General features: G+C 34.6%; 1 protein-coding gene across 7 annotated transcripts in view; it reads left to right on the plus strand.

The window, feature by feature from the left end:
* Window positions 1-20849, plus strand: part of LOC120776057 (potassium voltage-gated channel protein Shaker) — a 444773-nt gene that overhangs the window by 226127 nt on the left and 197797 nt on the right. Inside the window, exon 1 of one of the 7 annotated variants that reach the window (XM_040106517.1) lies at window positions 19299-19629. The exons of 4 other annotated variants lie outside the window; for them this stretch is intronic. In XM_040106517.1, coding sequence (XP_039962451.1) covers window positions 19448-19629 — 182 coding nt within the window. In that variant the 5' untranslated portion in view covers window positions 19299-19447. Of the gene's footprint in view, window positions 1-19298; window positions 19630-20849 lie in introns of those variants that run through there. 2 more of the 7 variants (XM_040106516.1, XM_040106521.1) reach the window with 2 other exon arrangements.

Consider the following 20849-nt stretch of genomic DNA (forward strand, 5'->3'; position numbering starts at 1 on the left):
TTCTAGGGTATGAATTTGTCGTTAGAGCTATACAAATGGCTGTCTGAAGGGAATACTTTTCCGGGATTTCCAAGCTTCTTCCAAAAATGATGTTAGTCATTCAAGGTACTAAGGTTTACGTTACCGCAGGTTCTTCATTTTTTTGCCATATTGTCTAGAGAAGAGAATAAAAAGTAAAAAATAGAGCCTTATATCAGTAAAAACTAGTTATAAGCTAAATTATGACTTTTCTAGCATATTCCTTAAGATATAACCTCTAAAAACATTATGCAGAATTTTTATATCTGATTTTCCACCAACTAACTAAGATTTAAAAAAAAAAATTAATTATCGTAGCATGTAGGAACTTAATTCTTATATGAAGATTAGTGGTGTCTCAAACGGACGCTACCTTTGTTATTGTCATGACATTATTTTAAACTTTCCTCTAGGCTTTTGTATTTTCTCAGCCTTCAGGAATGTTCGAGGTAAACTTCCTTGAAGGTAAAAAGCTATAATCTTTCTACCGATATTCTACACCACCATAATTTAAGCATATTTCGCTATGCTCTTCGCTTCTTAATTGTTATCATTTTCTTTAGACAACTTACATTTTTTAACAATTATCGGTTTTTGGTAATTTGGTTTTTTTTTTCTCTTTTTGTTTAAAACTATAAATATTCCGCATTTTACATTTAATTGAAGTTGTTTTGTCACACAACACTCGTGAGAGATCGACTTCTCCGCCCAGCAAAGCCAAACTTTTGGTCAGCTTACTGCAGTCTGGGAACTTTCAAAACTTTTTAGATTTACTCTTTTTTTTTGGATTTATTTCTAAATTTATTTTTAGATTTTCCTTTTCGATTTTATTTCTGCCACTTTTTATATATTTTTTATCTCTTGCGCAACTTTCTAGCTCACAAAAGCTGACTGCTCCCAGTTTTATGCGATTTTATTGCCATTTGGCTTCGTTGCCAGTTCAATAAAGTTATCCGCTTGTATTGGTGTATTGGTGAAATTAGTATTACTTACTGCCATGCAACTTCTGGTTGATTGCAAAAGCTGGTCAACCACGTTGTTTACTTTGTAAGCCTGTTTGAGTACAGCTGTGTTTTTATTTTTGCTGCTGATTTGATAGAAAAAGCATATAAATAAAGTAAGGAGATAAAAGTAGTTATACCTCAGGCCATAGTAATTGCACTGGAGGGCATACATGGCCAACATGTATGTATGTGGAAAAGTGTTTGTGACTTTTGAAACACTTGGCTTTATGCTCGGTTGTGTATATGTATTTATGTGCCTACATATATATATATGTACATCTTGTTTCATTTCTATGAGTTTACGTGCTTTTGAAATCCACTATACTTTTATTGCTCGCAGTAAATATGTGATATTTATTTGTGCACTTTTGTCGTTCTGTAGCCGCAGTCCATCAACTAGACAGGCATGTTTCTAAATATTTATTGAATCATATGTGCTTGTATATATTTTAGTTGGCGCAGAGATGTGCTTGGCTTACGTATTTATTTAGTTTCATTTCAAATTAAGGACATCGAGTAGCCATATTAATGTCACATCTCGTTTACTTATTCTATTTCGTTTTCTTCATTTACTGCACATAATTTTTTTGCTTATTTTTTGCATGAAATTTTGTAAAGAAGAAGCCTTAAACGGTCACTTATATGATTCACTGAGCAGTTCGCCTAAGGGTATGCAATGTTTGGTGTTTGGTCAAATTATTTTTAATGCTTTTTATAACGGTGTTTTCTATTTTGAGGGCAAGCTATTTTATTTAGTTGATTATTAGTCTTAATTCCATAATATTTATATTTGAAATGGCTTAAAAATATATCGTTCTCTAAATTTACAATTTATATTTAAATTTACTAAATTTTTGAGTTGTTAAGTTTGTGATATTTAGTAACATCCTTTGGGTTTTATTTCTGTGTCATTCTCTGAAATTACGACTTGTTCATAAGTCTAGATCGTTTAGAAGTCTGGCCATCCATTTGCCGCAACTTTCATTCTCCCATCTTTGTTGCCATGTTGTCATTGTGTCTTTCTTTATCTGTTCTATTGCGCTCTTGTTATTATCGGATGTTTTCTTTAGCACTCACAGCTTTTCCCTTTCATTTGATAGAATGTCAATTGAGGCATTGAGGACTGCGGTGCGGTGTATAGGACGTTGATTGTTTATTGGCTGGGGCCGCCTATGCTAGCCATTAGTCTGCTGAGTTTGGAGGTGATCTTTAAAGGGGTATGTGTTTATTTGTTAGCAGTAGTAACGCTGTAGCGAACTGGAAGTTGTGTGAGTCAAACCATGCTTGCTTCCGTGTCATGACCTGATTAAGCTTTCTTCGCGCTTCTTCTATGTCTCTTGCTGTAAGTATTGCTGCAAGGTTGCCCGCGTAGCTAAATTAAGTACGATTCGTCTGGCATTTCGAGTTTTAATATAGCTTCGTAGCTGATGTCCCAGAAATCTGGGCCTAAAATAGATCCTTGTGCTGCTCCTGACGTGACCGCTATCTCTCGTTATTGCTCTCTGGTTTGGTACAGCAGTTTTCTGTTGCTAAGGTAGCTCCGCATCACAGCTCTGAGATAGTCGGGGATTTTAAAGATTTTTTCGAGAACACCGAGCGCTGTTGAAGGCGCTTCGGACATCTAAGATCGCCAGCAAACCTATTCTTTTGTATTTATGCCATCTATCCCAAATGCAAGTATTGACGATTAAATGAGTTACTGATTTCATCTTCTTCTCCTTTATTGGCGTAGAGACCGCTTACACGACTTTAACCGCGTTTTATTTATTAAATTCTAGTATAACAAAATAAATATATTATCCATTTGATTTCACTCCATCATAAGACATTCACAGATCCTCACTGATCGCATTTAGACAATCGAGGTTCATATAATACTTGTAGATTTCTGCAATATAATGAGTCTACTTAAAAAACGTTGCAGTCTACTTTGCAAGCATTTTGATACCTTTTATAGCCTGTCACTGACATAATTGGATCCAATCTCTTCATAACTTTTATAAGTTCAAATTTTTTGAGCTGAAATTAATTCTTTATTTCTTGTATTGTATGACTCACCGTGCATATGCCTACTGAGAGCTTGAGTAATGAAATCATATTCTTCTAATGACTTCAAACGTTATACAGACGATTATATGGCTTCTGAATATATTTTAACAAACTTCATATTCGAATTACATTGTCATTTCTACAACAGAACTATTCGCCTGAGAAGCTTTGTTTGATTGGTGTCTCTTCCTCAAGGTTATTTATATGCGAAATAAAAAAAAAGAATTATAAATCGCTTATAGAACTTCAACTTATAAAAAGTATAATAGACTTCCTATTTTGTAATTAAATAAATAATTTTTTTTTCGTACCGAGTCCTCGAGTCATTTAATTAAGAACTACAATCCTCCTAGTCATTCTTTTGTATTTCATGCGTTCGTTCTTCATATCGCTTTGCTATTATGTAACCATCCACATAGAAACACACACATGCACAAGTATAATTTTTATCGCCCCCCATTACTCTGACAAATCACTTACCACAGTTATATTGTTTACATTAACTCAATAGCCAACGCTGCGCTGTGATTAAATGGTACGGCAGCTGCTTCATGCCTGTCGCACCAGTGTAAACAAACTTATCGCATCGAGCATATTGCCACATACATTTATTATTAGTACATATGTATCGTACGCACATTAAGTCATTTGGCTTATTGACAGCTGAGTTAGGTTGTTGCTACTCACAAGCTTCAATCGGCTTGAGAGCGCTTGCAGTGCGTGTGGTTGTGTCAGTTCTGTGGTTAGTTGTGAGTTTCTACACAATTGTATATATTTATATGTATATGTGAGTGTGTGTGTTATACAAAATTGCTTCCAGCTCTGACACTGGCCGTTTGCTTTCGAAGCGCATTGTTTATACAATGTGTTGTCATATAAACGGACCACACGGCGTATGAGTGATGTTCTCTGTAATTATTTGTTTAATTAATAAAAATTTAGCCGTTGCTTGTTAATCATATTTTTCAAATGAAATGAAATTTGGTTTGATTTTTTTGCAATTTGCTTTAGTGGTTCTTATTTTATAGATAGGTTTTCACTGGCAGTGTTTGTAGCTCTCGCTTCTAATCACTTAGTTCAATATAAGTGCCAATATTGTGAGAAAGTGTCTTGAATGTACTCTTCTACTACTCTTGAGCTCATGCAAAGTGATATACTCTGTTCTGTTCTATTGTATTTTTAACTTATTAATTATTGCAATTGGCTCAACTTATTCGTTGCGCCATAGTTCAAGATTCACGAATGCTCAAGTACACAGTTTAAAAGTAGATCACTGCTAAAAGATTCAGCGCTTCCACTGCCTATTGAAAACTGTTTGTAATTAGCGAATGAATCATGAATCCTTTCCTTCCTTCCCCATAAATGGCCTGGTTATCTTGGTGGAAAGTTGAGTTTAGTCATATTGCTTTGCATATTTTTTTGATGAAGTTTTCATATTTATTAAGATTTTCAATCTTCACTCACACATTCTGTTACCTGAAAGACTTTGCGAAGTTTAATGTCTTTTCGGAAACCAAATAAATTGTAATGAGGTTAAGGTCTAGTCAAGAAATCTTTAAATTCGGGAACAAAATAAATAGTTTAAAAAATACTTAGTAGAGGAAGGCACAGTGTTGAAAGCACGGATGACTGATTAAGAGAGCATTAGAAAAATCACAGAAACGTCGAGAATTTTTATTATCAATCGAAAAAACGTTCTGTGGCATTTATTTTGAAGAATATCTCTTTCATATGTTGGCCGCGGTAACGCCTCAGATGATCCATCCGCTGAGTCGAATTTTCAATAATTCGTTTCAGCATTTCGACTGGTAACTGTCGAATTACACACGTGATACTTTGATCCAAGGCCTAAATCGAAGCGGGTTGTCCACATAGACTTTAGACTTTACATATCCCCACAGGAAAAAGTTTATCGGTGTGATATCACACAACCTTGGTGACCGATCGACCGGCCCAAGACAGCAAATTATTGGTTCACGGAAGTGTTCGTGTATACTCTCATATAATCTCCATTGCGTGCTGGACATGGTCCATTCGGTGGAATAATATCCAATAATAAATACTTTGTCTTAAGATGGGTGATGGTGTTGCGAATAGTATGCTTAGTGGGTCGATTATGTTGACCATAAGTAGAGAGAAGCTCACGAAACATATTATTTACAGAACGTGAATTTTCGTAATAAAGTTGAACGATTTATGAACGCTACTCGTATTTATGTCTTTTCACGAATAAATGCCAAACAATAATGAACAAAAATAATAGGACAGCTTGACACGACTCACGCATGATCTGTAAAAATAGCTTTTAAAAGAAAGTACCTTTGCTTTGATCAATCGTTATATACTAATCTAACAGTGAGGCTGCTTGAAATTTAACGTAAAAATTCAAAACCATTTTTATCGGAACTATTTTTTTCATGTTAGCCGTCGCGTTATTTGAAGTTCTAATTTGTCCATTTACTTAAAATTTGGCATGAATATTTTTTTAATATCACTTTCAAAAATTTTATAAGGCCTTAAAAAAATTGATGAAATAAAAAAAAACTCGTGATAAAATGTCCTTAACTTTTGAGTAGCCACCATTTCACGTAAACGTGTTTTTCAGTTTTGTTGGTTCATAAAAAGCAGAGATTTCTAGTGGTCAGTGAGCCGTCATTTTTATACTTTTAAAATAATCACAAATATAGAAATCATGACGACGGGTATGCGGCTATTTTTATCTCTCTACTTAAAAAATACTCAATTTTGTAAAAATTTATTTATTTATATTTTGTACAAAATGCAAATTCGAGATTCAGCAATCCAAACCCTTTTCTCTTAGAACAAACTGCTCGGCATAATTATAAAATACTTTATTTCTGTTTAAAATATATCAATTTTAATTATTTAAACTTATTTAATACTTGTGAAGAATATGGCAGTCAAAACCATCTCTAGGAGATATATATTTGAAAAATATAGTCTTTATGCGGCTTTAAAATTCGACTCGAATACTCAGGAGCATAAATTGCATATTCATGTTTAATAAAGAGCGTTGAAAATCCTTCACTTAACACCGACATAATGTGACATTTCAGTAATGCAATGAGTAAGCAATATAGGCAGAAGTATGAACCAGAGTGTCACGGTGGTGAAAACTCACAAACATATATAAGTGCGTTTAAATAGCGGCGCCGGGGCAACAATGAGCTTGCCAGTGCATAAGACCACATAAAATATAATATTTTTGTTCAAGTATATAAATATACATAGCTATATATAAGTATATACATATATTTGTATATGTATAAGAAAAACCGAAATTCCGTGCCGCACAGTTCAGCAAACTCTTGTCGATTTTTACGTGAATCTATTCCATCCATTTTTAGTTTTGATGAGCGCTTATTGTTGTTGTTGTTGTTGTTATTTTCGAACACTCTCCTAACTCGCTAATGAAAATAGAATAAAATAGCTGTTGCCACGCTGCCTCTGCGCCACACATAATATGTATACCACAATTTGCCACATATGACATGACATGCATGCAGCCACAACTACACACATACACAACCACACATATATAGTGTATATGTAGACAGCCAACAGTCATTAGTATTAGCCCGGTTAACCCCCTGGGTGTCCATGCGCTGTGTTGTTGCTGTGTATTTTATTTATCGATTTCTAAAAACAGCATAACAAAAACAACGATATATCATGCAACAACAACAAAAACGTGGAAAATAGAATGAAATATAATGAAAAACTAAAACCTCTCAGTTGTGGCTATTTTTCATGCAACACGGAATACAGACAGCGCTAATGATACATATCTACCGTTATACACACACACACAAACGGTGATATGCACATATGCAGTTACAACGCTGATGCATAATAACGTTTTTGTTTGCTGACAAGCATTAACTGGCTGTTACACGTACACGCATACTTATATATCTTTTATGCATATATGGATATATAGTCCCATATGTATGTTTTGTGGCGCTTAGCTGCTTGCTAACAATGGCTTTTTCTTGCATTACTGCATTTTGCATAACAGCGAAATAGAGAAATTAATTTTGCGCTCACGCGCCGAGCGGGTCAGGGCTGCCAGCGGCTTTAAAACTGTCAGCGAAAAAATCCGTTTTTAATTGCTAAATTATTGTTGTTGTTTTTTAGCGCTTGGCACACTCCAATCACCGCATTTGCATATGTCACATTTCAGTGATGCATTGCCACGCTTTGTGGACATAATTTTTTGCACAAATTTTTCAAACGAATTTCCAGCCTTAATTTCTAGAATTTATTTCCGCTGTGATGAAATGTAAAAAATGGCAACTAAAAATACTTGCAATTCCCCAACCGTTGCAATAATTTGCAATAATATTTTATTCACGTGCGGCGCTGTCATTCCGTTTCAGCGCACAATTTGCTGTTATGCCAACTTTAAAGTGTGCACACACACACTTACAAATATAATAATACCCGATTTCATGCCTACCTGTATGCATACTATATGTTAAATATTTACATTTGCAACTCTGTAGCACTTTTCATAAAGTTATGCCTTTATTTACTTGCATCGAATTCATTTCCTGATAGTGGTTTGCTGCTCGAGCGCCTGCAGGTAGGCAACAAATTCAAACACACGCATTCATACAATATTTGCTTGATTTATTTACCTTTTGCCTGCGAAATATTAGTTGATTTTCATTTATTACTTTCATAAATGACAATTAATTTTTATTGCCGCACATTAAGCAGTGTAATTAGTGTCGCTAATTTATCGGCGTAGTTTATCTTTGCTTTAATGTGAGTGAAAAATGTGTATACATATCTATATTTAATATTTTCTTTCTTTGCTTAAATCATATATTGTTTTTTTTTCATTTAATATCACACAAAGTAATCAATTGGCATAGTATCTAAATTTAATTTGTATTTGTGGGGTCGAAAGAGCCTGCTGGGAAGAGTAAATTATTTGGAAACAAAAATGAAAAAAAAAGTCTAGCAAGTCTACACCAAATGTTGACTAATACTTTTTCACATATAATTGATTAAAAAATTTTGACAGAATTACACAATTTTATAGGCATCATTTCATGGTCATTGAGAACAATTAACATTGAGAGAATTACTAAACAAAACCTAAACTTTTTGTCTACGTTCTATTAAAAAGAAATTCATTACTTTTACATTAAACTGAAGCTTTTATTTAGTGTAGTTTCAATGATCTGATTTTGGTCAATTATTCTACATTTGTTAGATAACTTATTATCATTTTGAAGACAATCTCAGAGAGGAAACTTTTCATTCAACCACTTGTCGACCGTGAAGAGGTCATTGTAGAAAAAGTATCAGAACGGTGCCAAATATATTTTGTTTCATAGCAGTTTTCTGACTATTCTTACTCCTTACCGTGCGCTGGGCAATAGACCTTGCATGCATTTAGCTGGTCGTTGATCAGGTACTGTGCGACGGCGAGGTCATTAATTTGGCCTAGAATAAAACGCTTGAGATATACTGAATAACTTGATGTAAGCAAAGTGCGTCTTGCCGCAATCAAAAAGTTTTTACTGAACACTCTACAATAGGCACTCAAGCGGTAAGAACAAAAATCTTGTCGACCACTAGTTTTCAAAGTTGAATGGAGCAGGGTGAGGTGGAAACAACCGGGCACTTGGTCCTCCACTGTCTAGCCTTTGCAAGCCTGAGGTTGAAACATCTCGGCCTTCCTACCTTCAACGAATCAGCAGACATAGCCAAAACTAGCTTTAGTTGTCTCAACAAATTTGAGATAGGCTCAAAGTGCTTTATCGATTTGTAAAGGTCTTATGATCTTGTATATAGAAATTTTTAAACAGCACAACGACTGGTGTTCTGAGCCGTACAAATCAAGTATCGACACTTTTACTTAACCTTATGCAGCCTACCTGTTTTATGTACAAAATATTTGAGTTCTGTTTAAAGTTTGTAAGCGACAAAAAGATAAAACAGTAGAATTTAATACGGTTTTATGAAGAGCTTCAAATTATATTTCTCCCATATCAGATTGATATAGTGAGGTGATATTTACATAATTACACCTGCGAAGAGATAACTTTATCCTATTACACCCAACAACTTCTAATTAGTAAACTAAGTAGATTGGTAGGTACGAGTGTAGTCGATTCTAATTGCATTATTTTGATACACTATCGTAAGACCTAGTGTATCCCCGATGTGCTTTTTATTGATAAACAATAACTTTTTGATATCTGATTAATTCCAAGTGTTCTGTATTTACTCTGTGATTGAGCTGGGTAGAAGTGTAGAACCGTTTCCTTATTTCCTGTTCCCATCTTTTTCATATGCCCAATATCATATTATGGTAGCTATTAGTCTGTTTATACTTTTTTTGGACCTGCTTCGCTGTCCTGCATTTGATTATAAATTTTCATCTGTTTTGAGCTATTTTTTTCAAATTGTGTATTGAGGTCCCACCTGCTTTCCCTGGAATTTATCTACATAGGCTCCTCATTTGGGCAACTCGTCTGCTTTTTCGTTCTACATTTGTTGACTAAAGTATACTTTTATAGTAATTCAGTAGAGCACCTCAGGCCTTCCCTTTGCCTATTACTTCCGCCTAGAAGATGTTGGTTTAATTTATTAGACCGCATAAAGAGAAAGAGAGATATAAAAATTGTTGGAGTATTTTTTTTTTTTTTTCGATTTACTCTACACATTTGACAATTCTAGATACAAAGTGCAGCTTGGTACTTCTCCACCTGATCTTTCTAACGATCTTCCTCTATTTCTACCGGCGAGGACTGAATCGAAATCCTTCGCGCGGTAGTTGAGACCAATGATATCAATATCATCGGCGTACTCCAGCAGTTGTTGTAGAAGATTGTACCGTCTCCGTAATAGCTTTGAGGAAATACCAACCTTAGCGCAGTGGCATAGAGGCAGTTCCTTTTCGTGATGTCGAAGTCGGCTTTAAAATCGTCGAAGAGGTGGTGTGTGTCAATCATCCTTAAACGAGTATTTTCCAAGATTTGGCGCATGGTAAAAATCTTGTCAGTTGTTGATTTTTCAGGCCTGAAGCCACAATGATAAGGTCCAATCAGTTTGTTAACGGTGGCTTCAACTTTCACGCACTAATACAAATCATCCGACTTGTAAAGAAGCTGATGCACCCTTCAATCACAGTCCTTATTGCGTTTGCTGTGATCGTCATCAAGAAACAGGTTTTTTATCCGAGGCTGTTTTTTCTTTTTCATTGGGAATGGGGCTCAATCTCGCTAGCGAGCCGAATTTTTCGATATTTCACTTTTAATAGCTGGGATCTTACCTTAAATAATTATTGTGATTTTTTTATTTTTGTTATATTTTGTTCGTTTTTTTTTGTACTACTTTATGAGAAAATAATTTTACAATATCATCGTGCTCTAAATTTCAACCTTCAATAACTTTAACAAAAAAAAATAATTTTTGTGAAATGCTTATATCACTGGGTATGCGTCTAGTATCCTTCCTAATGAACTGCTAATTTTCACTTGAATCCGAGATTTTTCGAAATTTTCATGGACCACTTGGCGTAGTTTGACTCATGAGGATATATTTGCACGATATCTATGTCATATATGTGACCTGGTCTACGGAAAGGGGGCTTAGGTGTCAAAAAATCAATTTTCACTTTTTAGTTGATTCGGATGGAAGGTGAGATGCTTTTTCACGTGATAGAATCCAAAAAGTCATAACTTGTTTGAAAGTTCCCTAAAAATGTAGAGAAAGAAGAGTAAAAATATGAAAAAATATAATTTTTTTGTAATGAACAAAATACATTGAATTATAAGCTATAGAGACATGATTATACACTAGAAAAACGTATTATGGGCCAAAAATAATAATGCTGAGTAGTTTATGTATTTTTCTTTGTTGTCGTTTTCCTTGAGATCTTTTTACGTGTTGATCCTGAGGAAGATGGACCTGGTTCCTCGTCTGGTTCCGTTTCTTCGATGGCAAATCTTCGTTCGTTTGTTTCGTTACTCATAATTCCAGCTTCGATGTGACTTAGTATCACTAAATCAAGTTCATTTTTCGACATCTCTGAACAATTGTTCCGCGTACTCTCGATCATTTCCCGTGGTATCAGTGTACGACATTTACTATTACAACAATCTTTTGACAGAAACTTTGTTACCAGCTCCTCCTCCTTTACTTCAACAACAGACAGATCAATCTTAACAAAAGTTTGTTCGGTATCATCTTCTGCCTGAGATACACATACTTCGTCTTCATCATAATCGCTCTCTTCATTGTTTTCATCATCCTTTTCATGGAAATATTGTCCGTATACGGCACTGAACTCCTCATCAACAATAATGTTTCATTTCATGCGAAATGCGAAGACGATAATCAACAGAAACACTTACACAAATGTGATAACAGAACTTCCGGAAAGAGAGACGAATGAAAACAAGACAACAGCAGCTGCGCGGTATTAGAGTAAATGTCACTTCTTCAGTGTTAGTTTTTTAAATGTTCAACACTAGCAACTTACACGATGAACTATAATAATATTCCGACCAAAAACAACCCTTACTGGACGTCCTTGAAGCCTCTGGAAAGGAGAACAATTAATGAGATAACGAGAAACTGACGAAACGAGTTGTTTATTTTTAACAGCTGTTTCCTAGAAAACTAGTTTTCGCACGTTAGCTCCCTTTTCGTAGACCAGGTCGCATATAGTATTACAAATTGTTATCAAAAACAACGGCATCCTCCGGAGAAATTGTTCGGATCGGATCAGTATAGTATCAGAGTTTATAAGAGTGACATATAAACTAACCAATCATATTAAGGATACAGAATTTTATACCGTTTTTGTGCTATAAGAAATGCATCTGTGAAAGGCTGCTTCTGTGCAGCCGAAGTCAGCATTTATTGTTTTAACTTGCATTTAGGTCAGGTTGTAACAATTATATGCTATATCAGCAGTGGAATATTAAAAAGAGGAAAGACGAAAAGAGGACGAATTTTGCGGTACTCTGTTCTACGCTTTGCTTCAGGCTCTACGTTTGGCCACAGTTTATAGAATGCACTTGAATGACGCAAAAGTTTTCAAAGTTTAAATGCGAGAAAATACAATAAATAACTTGAAGCTTCAAATGTATCCATTTACTTTCTCTGTCTCTCACTCTCTCCCTCTTATCACCGCTTCGCCTACAGCTTACTTCTGATTGACATATCTAAAGCTTAATCTGTGAGCATTTCTCGTGTTGTGAAACTGAAAATTCTTAAACCAAAATGCCAATGAATAATGCAAAGCATTTACAACGAGATTTACTTAGAGAGCAGACAATAAGAACTAAAAGTGCACACAAATTTTCTGTGTCAACGATCTACAAATAGCACAAACACACACGCCGAAGAGCTTCATAAATATTGCATATTTGCTGTCAAACGAGTTTCAGTGTTGACACACGGAAGGCAACACATACAACTACACGTGCGCCAACGAGAAATCATAAATTTCGAGCAAAAATTCAAAAAGCATTTCGGAAAGGATGTGCACATAAACAATGTAAAAATTCACATATATGTATATATTTGTAGATATATAAAATTATATATGAACACACCTAAACGAGGCAGAGGCGGCAAATATTTGCCTACACTCGCGTGCACACGTGTTACTACGAGGTGGGGGGTGGCGAGGGAGAAGGTAGCGGATTGTGTTTGCGCGCAGTGCAAATAAATCCCTTTTATAAATACAAACAACAAGCAAAATATGTAGAAAGCCAGTTAGAGGGCAGGCAGGAAATTGTTGTAACTAAAATTCAGCCTCAAAATATGTCTTCACTTCCGCTTTTTTACGTGCCACACAACGCACACACACAGCCACACACCCGCCAACCGGTGTAAAGCGAAATTTCCTGATGTCAAGCAACTATGTAAAGCAATTGCTGGCTAGAAAACGCTAAAACTGCGGAAGTTCACCGTTGCACTGTTCCGAAGTGGCCAAGCGGAAGGCCAGCGCGGTGGCAAGTATGACCGGCGCATTGTGGCATGTAGCCGCCGACATGGTTCTCACGCAAGCTGAGCGGCGGCTCTTGTGCGGTGCTGGGGGTCATCATATTACAAAAATGTCTAGATGTGTGTGTGTGTGGCTGTGTAGGTGAACAATAAAATTGTATGCAACAATGGAATTGAAAACATCAACAATAAAGTGCACACTCACACATACACATGCAAACATACTGCTATATAAATGTGGCATAAAATGAAATAAAAGTAAAGAAATTAACAGCAATAACTAAGTACAAACGTATTCATGTGAATATGTATGTATCTATGCTGGCTTACAACAAAAATAGCGTGCATGCAACCACAACATTGTCGCCACAAAATGTTGTGATTTCACTGCATACGTATTTTTTTATTATTGTTGTGATATGCTTGATTTTTTCACTCAGATTCCCTTTTGTGTTTACTTTATTGTTGTTGTTTTCCTTTTTTTTTACTTTCCATTGCTTTAGCTTGCCACATCTGCATCATGCGCCGTTGTTATATTTCTATTTTATTTTCTACTCTCATTGTTGTTGTTTTTTCCCATTACCTTTGTTATTGCTTTCGCTTACTTTTCTTATTGTTTTTGTTGCTGCATTCTTATTCGTCTTTACCACTTTTACCTTTGCATAAAACATGAGCGACAACGCAGCGAAAGTCAAGTGAATGAAGGCAAGAAGGAAGCAAACGGTATATTAACACAAGTATAACGGCAATATCCGTACTTAGCACGAAACAACAAGAAGCGGAAGCGAAAACAAGCTGGCATTAAAAGCAGTAAAATACATATTTTTTATTATACTACATATGCTTCCTACTTTGTGTCAAACTAGGCTTTCGTTGACATTTTCTTCCATTTTCGTTGAGGGAAACCGTGTAGTTTGAGTTTATGACCGAGATTCATGGTTTCATGATTTCAAGCGGATTATGGCTATAATTTTATTAAATTTCATTATTAAATTTCATTAATGTTGCAGAAATATATTTTATTTTCTCGCGTGGATTAGTGATCAAATGTCCAAAAAACGCTTATTCGCTTCGACTAAAGTTCATTTATGAGCTCTCGTCAAGTTCTTCTTGCATATAACGGGGTTTTCAATAAGAGCGTTGCAAAAGTTAAAAACGGTTTAGGATATCAATGAAATTCTTTATACCTTTGAAAGTACATTCGTTGCCATTATGTATGGAACTCGACTTCTTTTGCATGGTCACCAAGAAGAAGTCCAGACGCTGAACTCAATTTTCGACGGTTTTTAAGCTTAAATCCCGATACTGCTGCAGTTTCACGTGCTATATTCGTATGAAGTTCATCATCGTTGGCTCGTTAGCATAAACCATAGACCTGACATAGTCCCACAGGAAATAGTCTAATGGCGTCAAATCGCACGACCAAGGCAGCCAATTGGCTAGGCTAATTCGAGGAGATACCAAGTTCACCAAACTTGGTGTTCCATAAATCGATTGTGACATTCGCACTGTGGCTTATAGCGCCGTTCTGTTAGAACCACATATTAGTCAAGTTCATATCATCCAATACGGGCCAAAAAAATTCGGTTATCATTGAGCAAAAGCGGTTCCTATTCACAGTAACGTGCCGGTCTTGATCATTGTGGAAGAATTCGTCACAACGACGTCACAGAGATGCCCAACGCTTGAGAACGACGTGTGAGAGACTGATTTGGGTCTTGCTCAATTTATGCGCTGGCCGCAGCAATATTCTCGACACTTCGGGCAATTCTTTGTCTCACTGGCACGGAAACATTTTGTGCTATGCCTGTGGATTCAAATTTTTCCACCCGACGCTCAATTGTTGATCTGAGAGGACGATTATGACGACTTTAAATTGTACGTAGCGCTCTAAAATCTGTGGCCACTGGATCCGAATTCAGTAGTAAATTTTAATAATTTCGACTCCTTGTTGGACCGTATATCTTTGCATGATGAAAAGGCATAGCGTCCTTATTGAAAACCACTTTTAAGTTATTTTACTAAAATTCGCAGAGCGTTTATTTTTAATGACAATGTGCCAACAAGAAAAAACGTTAACTTCGCCTGCACCGAAGCTAATATGCCCTTCACTGGTGCATTTCTTTTAGTAACTATGTGCTCAGTTTATATGGAAGCCATATGCTATAGTAATCCGATCTGAACAATTTTTTCGGAGATTACATTGTTGCCTTAGAAAATTAACTATACCAAGTTTCGTGAATATATCTTATCAAATGCAAAAGTTTTCCATACCAGCACTAGATTCCGATCGCTCAGTTTGTATGACAGCTATATGTTATAGTAAGCCGATCTGAACAATTTCTTAGGAGATTACATTATAGCCTTAGAAAATAATCTGTACCAAATTTCGTGAAACAAAAACTTTTTTCCGATCGTTCAGTTTGTATGGCAGCTATATGTTATAGTGGCCCGATATCGGCCGTTCCGACAAATGAGCAGTTTCTTGAGGAGAAAATGACGTTGGCAAAATTTCAAAACGATATCTTAAAAACTGAGGAACTAGTTCGTATATATACTGACAGACGGACAGACGGACGGGTAAAATTGAATGAACATAAAGATAATATGTATAAGGATTTTTCAACTGTACGGTTACAAAATACTTAGACCTTTGTTACTTGTTTGCGTAAATTTTCATCAAAAATAGCTATTTTTCTTAAATGTTCCACGGCGTATGAGTAACTTATTTATATTTCAAGGTACGCACCTAGCAATATAATTTAAGAACTTTTGGTTTATATTTTCATATTTCCATAATTGTTATTATTTCTGCTCCATTTATGGTTTCACGTAGTTTAAAAATATTGTAATAGAGCACGATCCCTTCTGATACTACCAAAAACAGAGCCTCAACTTGGGGTCATGATTATTCGGCTTTGCCTTTAATGTGGCTGTTAAGCCAGGTTTTACATTTTTGCATTGGGGTTGTCGTAATGGATGCACTATATTTTTCATCACCAGTCACACCGATGCAAACACGACTTCCTTCAGTTTCTCAGCTTCCATGTTTTGGCCGGCCAAGTCAATTTTCAGTCTTTGAATTCAAAGTCATGACTTTTAAATCGTGTAAACCATTTTTCGCACATTCACATAGCTAGTGCATGTATCATCAAGTAAGTATTCAATCCTGCCGCCTGAATAAATGCATATATACTCAAAACATTAACTCCTTGATGATTCCTTCATCTACTATGCAATATTCCAAGCATTTAGTGTTTGTGATTTTTGTTTTCAAGAAAATAGACATAATTCTTTGCCTGAATATTTTATTTCCAGTTTTCGCTCTTATAGTGAGCTTTTAATTTAAAATTGCGGTTCTAAAATTGAAGAAATCTGATTTTGACTCCAACCCCATTATATTCATCTTTTTCATTTAAAAAGTTATAAATTCGCAGGCCAGGTATTCAATCAAAATCAGGTGCGATTGGAAAAAACCTTCTCAAGGACTTTAGAGCTTTACAATAATCATCAATGGTACTTTTAAAAGGTTCTGTCATATTTAAGCGCTTTTCTCCTTTTCAAGCAACGCATCAGAAATAGCAAAAATAAGAAATAAATTTTACTCTGGCACAAGGTATTCACAATAATGCAATAATAAATAAAAAGCAGATCTGAACAAAGTCAAAAGAACAAAAAATTATTCAACGAACTGAATAAAAAAAAACAAAAACAAAATTGTGTCAAAAAGTCCGGATGGAAATTGCATTTTAATAATTTAAGCAACTCTACTACCGCTGCAAGTGCAATAAAACACACACATACAACCATACATGTATGAGCATAATTGTATGTATGTAAATGGCAACACTTGTCTATGCCCGTATCGCACTTAATGGCTGGCATAAAAGTCAAGTGGAACGTGGGGAACTGAGCAAACAAGCACAAGTACAAGCTCTGCCAGCGACAGAGTGGGAATACAATGAAAAAGCAAACAGAAAATTATATTATTCTGCTTCTTCAAATTTATTTCTGTGTTATTCCTGTGCGGCACTCAGCACGTTTCATTTGCGCTTTGTTTTGCTTTTGTTTTTTCAAGAAGAATTTCCGCCCTTCGCTTGCTTTCTTCTCCGCTCAAGTGGCTACAAAGCATATTTCTTTTGTTCATAACAACAAAAGCAATAAAACCAACGATAAATATGTAATAATAATGAGCTTGAGTTCATTGTATGATTTGCATTTTAAAAAATTTATTAATAAACTTAACACTGTTAAAAGGAAATAAGGTTGATTAACCACGGAATTTTTACTTGCTTTTGGAATTTTATTTTTTAATTTTAAAGTAGTAATGGGGTTACAAAATTAATATATTTATTAACAATTTTTTATACGAGTCAAACCTTATATTTCAAAATCTTCGCAGAACAAAGAAAAATTTAGAAAATTTTATAAATAATAATACTTATATAAAACTATATATTTCATATAAAAAATATATATATTCATATATATATTTCATATAAAAAATATTAATAATAAAATTCCTAAGACACCAATTAAGAAATGGAAATTAATTAAAAAATATTTTGTCAAAAAAATGTTCTCTTCTGCGTAAAAATATCTGAAATTTCTCTCTTCTTTTCACTAATAAATTCAATTATTAAAATTAGTATTTTTTCAGTGCTCCTTGTTGGCACTGTGCTCCTGTTCCCCTAAGAAAATAAATGTACATACATCTTTTTTTAAATATGGTTTATGCTTAAAAAAACTTTTTTTGGTTTAATTTTAATAAAATTTTAAATTCAGTGCTTATTGAATCTCAATCATTCATAGTTCAGCCAATAATCGTAAATTATTTGCTTTTGCTACAATCCAATAATATGGTCGTATACTATAAATCGTTGCCTACGTCTAGGAGTACTTATTATTATTTACTAAATTCTTTATCATATGTAGCATTTGAGACCATACATATGCTATAACATATATTCAAAGTTTATTCCAAGTCCTGTCAATAATCGTAAAGGCTTCGCTTTTGATAAAGCTCAGTAATAAGATACCTTATACCCTCCATAAATCGTTGCCTAAATTCAGGCATACTGGTAATTATTGGCAACGAAAAAAAATGAAAATAAAAATTGAGTTCAGAAAAAAATTTTTAGAAGTCAGGAGTCACAAAAGAATTGCTTTAAGCTTGAAAGTAAGAAATACAGCATACATATATTCTAGTTTCTAGTTTCGTTGAAGGAAGTGGATAGTATTCTTATTGTAAAGCAACCATCAATTCTTAGTTCGGCATACATCCTTTCTTCTTCCTTGGCGCCACAACAGTAGGTGGGTAGCCCCTGTTGGTAAGGGTTATTTGGCGCTTGATCAGGCTTACTTTATTGGTGCAATAAAACAGAAGTTTAGTGGAAAAAGGCGGATTTTACACTAATTGTAGAGCAAACGTCAGCTGGATTCGATATAAACAAAGTCTTTCTTTTTTAATGTACAGCTGATAACAGTGCTGGTTGCCAGAATGCGAGGTTATGTGGCCTCGAGGTCATTTGCCTTGCCATATATTCGAGTGTCACATACCATACTTGTTGAACTTGACTTTTTGAACAAATAAATATGATGTCATGGATTATAACGATTATTCAGTAAATAAATAATAGCAATAAAAACTAATAATTATTATATCAATAATAGAAAAACATAAAAAAATTAAACTAAAAATCTTAAAAAAAATGAAACACACTTTTTTCTATTTAGCGCTCGAAAAATAGTAATACATTAACTTCGTTATTTTAATAATTTTCATTTAAAAAAATCATAAAAAATCGCCTAAAGGTGTGCTAGTATAACAAACAAACGCGGCTAAAAGTATGCAACACCGTTTAATATATAATGTGCTCAGCAAAGTGCAATGAAATATTGACTTTATAAAATATTTCTCACCAAAGCCAGCATCAACAAATGCCCAATAATGTGGATAGTAAAAGCAAATAATTAATCGTTGCCTACATTCAGGCACATAGCAGCAGAAATGTTTCAAAATAAACCAAAAATAGTGATTTAAAATATTATATAGCAAAATGTGTAACCAATACTTGCAACAACGCTGTAGTATCACAAAGTAACAGTTAAAATTATTAATTTCATTTAACTTGTAATTTAGTAATAAGTGTAACAATGTCTCTTTGCCAATACAATCAACAAGTTGTTGCTGAATTGCAACACAAACCAAAACTGCAACAACGGCCACTAGAGCCACATTGTTGTTGATAATAGTTAAAATTACAACAAATCACAAAAAACATAGCAGATAAAACGTAACAATCAGTTTGGCTCCATCCACCTTAACTTAGTATTATTGTCGGCTCAATTGCCGACGCTCAAGCAGCAGCAACAACATGGCTGCCGTTGCTGGCCTCTATGGTCTCGGCGAGGATCGTCAGCATCGCAAAAAGCAACAGCAACAACAGCATCATCAGCAGGAGCAACGCGAACAAAAGGAGGAGCAAAAGAAGATCGCCGAGCGGAAATTGTTGCGTGAACAGCAACAACAACTGCTAGCACGTGCCTCATTCGAAGGGTGATGTAGCAATTTCTAATTCTATTACGTTTTTGCAAATATATGCACAATACACAAACTTTAAGATTTTACAAACTATTTATATAACTCAAATTACGAGATATACTTATATAACCATAACATACAGACAATTTGAAAACAGAAGACTTTATCTCTCCGAGCTGTTTGGATATTGGATATATATACGTATGTTCTTTGCCTTTACATAATTGACTCCGATATTCTTAAGTTGATTTTATTTATAAATATTGCTTATATATATATATATATATATATATATATACTCGTATATACCATATACTGGTATGCATTAGATAAATAACCTGAACCTGAAACCTGATATATGTATACATATAGAGAGAGGGAACGACGTAACTTCCTGAACAAAAGAAATATACTCGACCTCTTTACATAACCCTCTTTCTTGGGTTATTTATCAGTTGCCTAATGCTTTATTGAACCTGTGAGGTCAAGCTATTTAATAGTATCCATAAGATATCAAAAAGTCTCTCCCAAACTGGTAATGGCTTGATCAGATTGACGTTTCTTATAAGCTTAGCCATTCATTGCTCTGTACTGCTACTACCAGGCATATATGTATCTATTATTTATGAATGCTATCAAGAAAAATAGTAATCCACTCAGTAATTAGATAACACAATACATAATTAGTTTCGAGCACCCGTTCAACGAGGTTAAAGCCATGCTTACGGAGTTCTTTCCTCGCTTAAAGTGGATGCACGTGTAGACATTAGATCTACTCATACATATATCCCACTGCCTACCTGCGCTTAGTAAGTAAGCCTGAAATAGTTAGTTGATTTAAGCTGTCTTTGACTCGCCAAATGCTGAAGAGAGGCGAATCGAACAAACCATACCAGATGTTCAAAAAAAACACATTTTAGTAGCCACTTATGTTTTTTGTCTTCGATAGACAATTAAAATGGATTTTAATTATTATGTTTAAAAAATAAATAAAATATTTTGTATTTTTGACAATAATCAGTCATTTCAGTCATTCAAAATAGTAAAACTGGTCTTAATTATGCAAAAAAATTTCATCACCTTTATCAACCTTTAATGAGGTGATCGCAAAATCTCTTTTACGAATTCAACTCGATAACAATGTTATTGCTTTTACATATTGAACAGAGAGTAGTACGATTGGCTTGGCAACATAATATTCTCTGAAGCAGAATCGGACTTCACAAAAATTTACC

This window comes from Bactrocera tryoni, chromosome 4 (genome assembly GCF_016617805.1).
Source record: "Bactrocera tryoni isolate S06 chromosome 4, CSIRO_BtryS06_freeze2, whole genome shotgun sequence".
In the NCBI taxonomy this organism is placed as follows: domain Eukaryota; kingdom Metazoa; phylum Arthropoda; class Insecta; order Diptera; family Tephritidae; genus Bactrocera; species Bactrocera tryoni.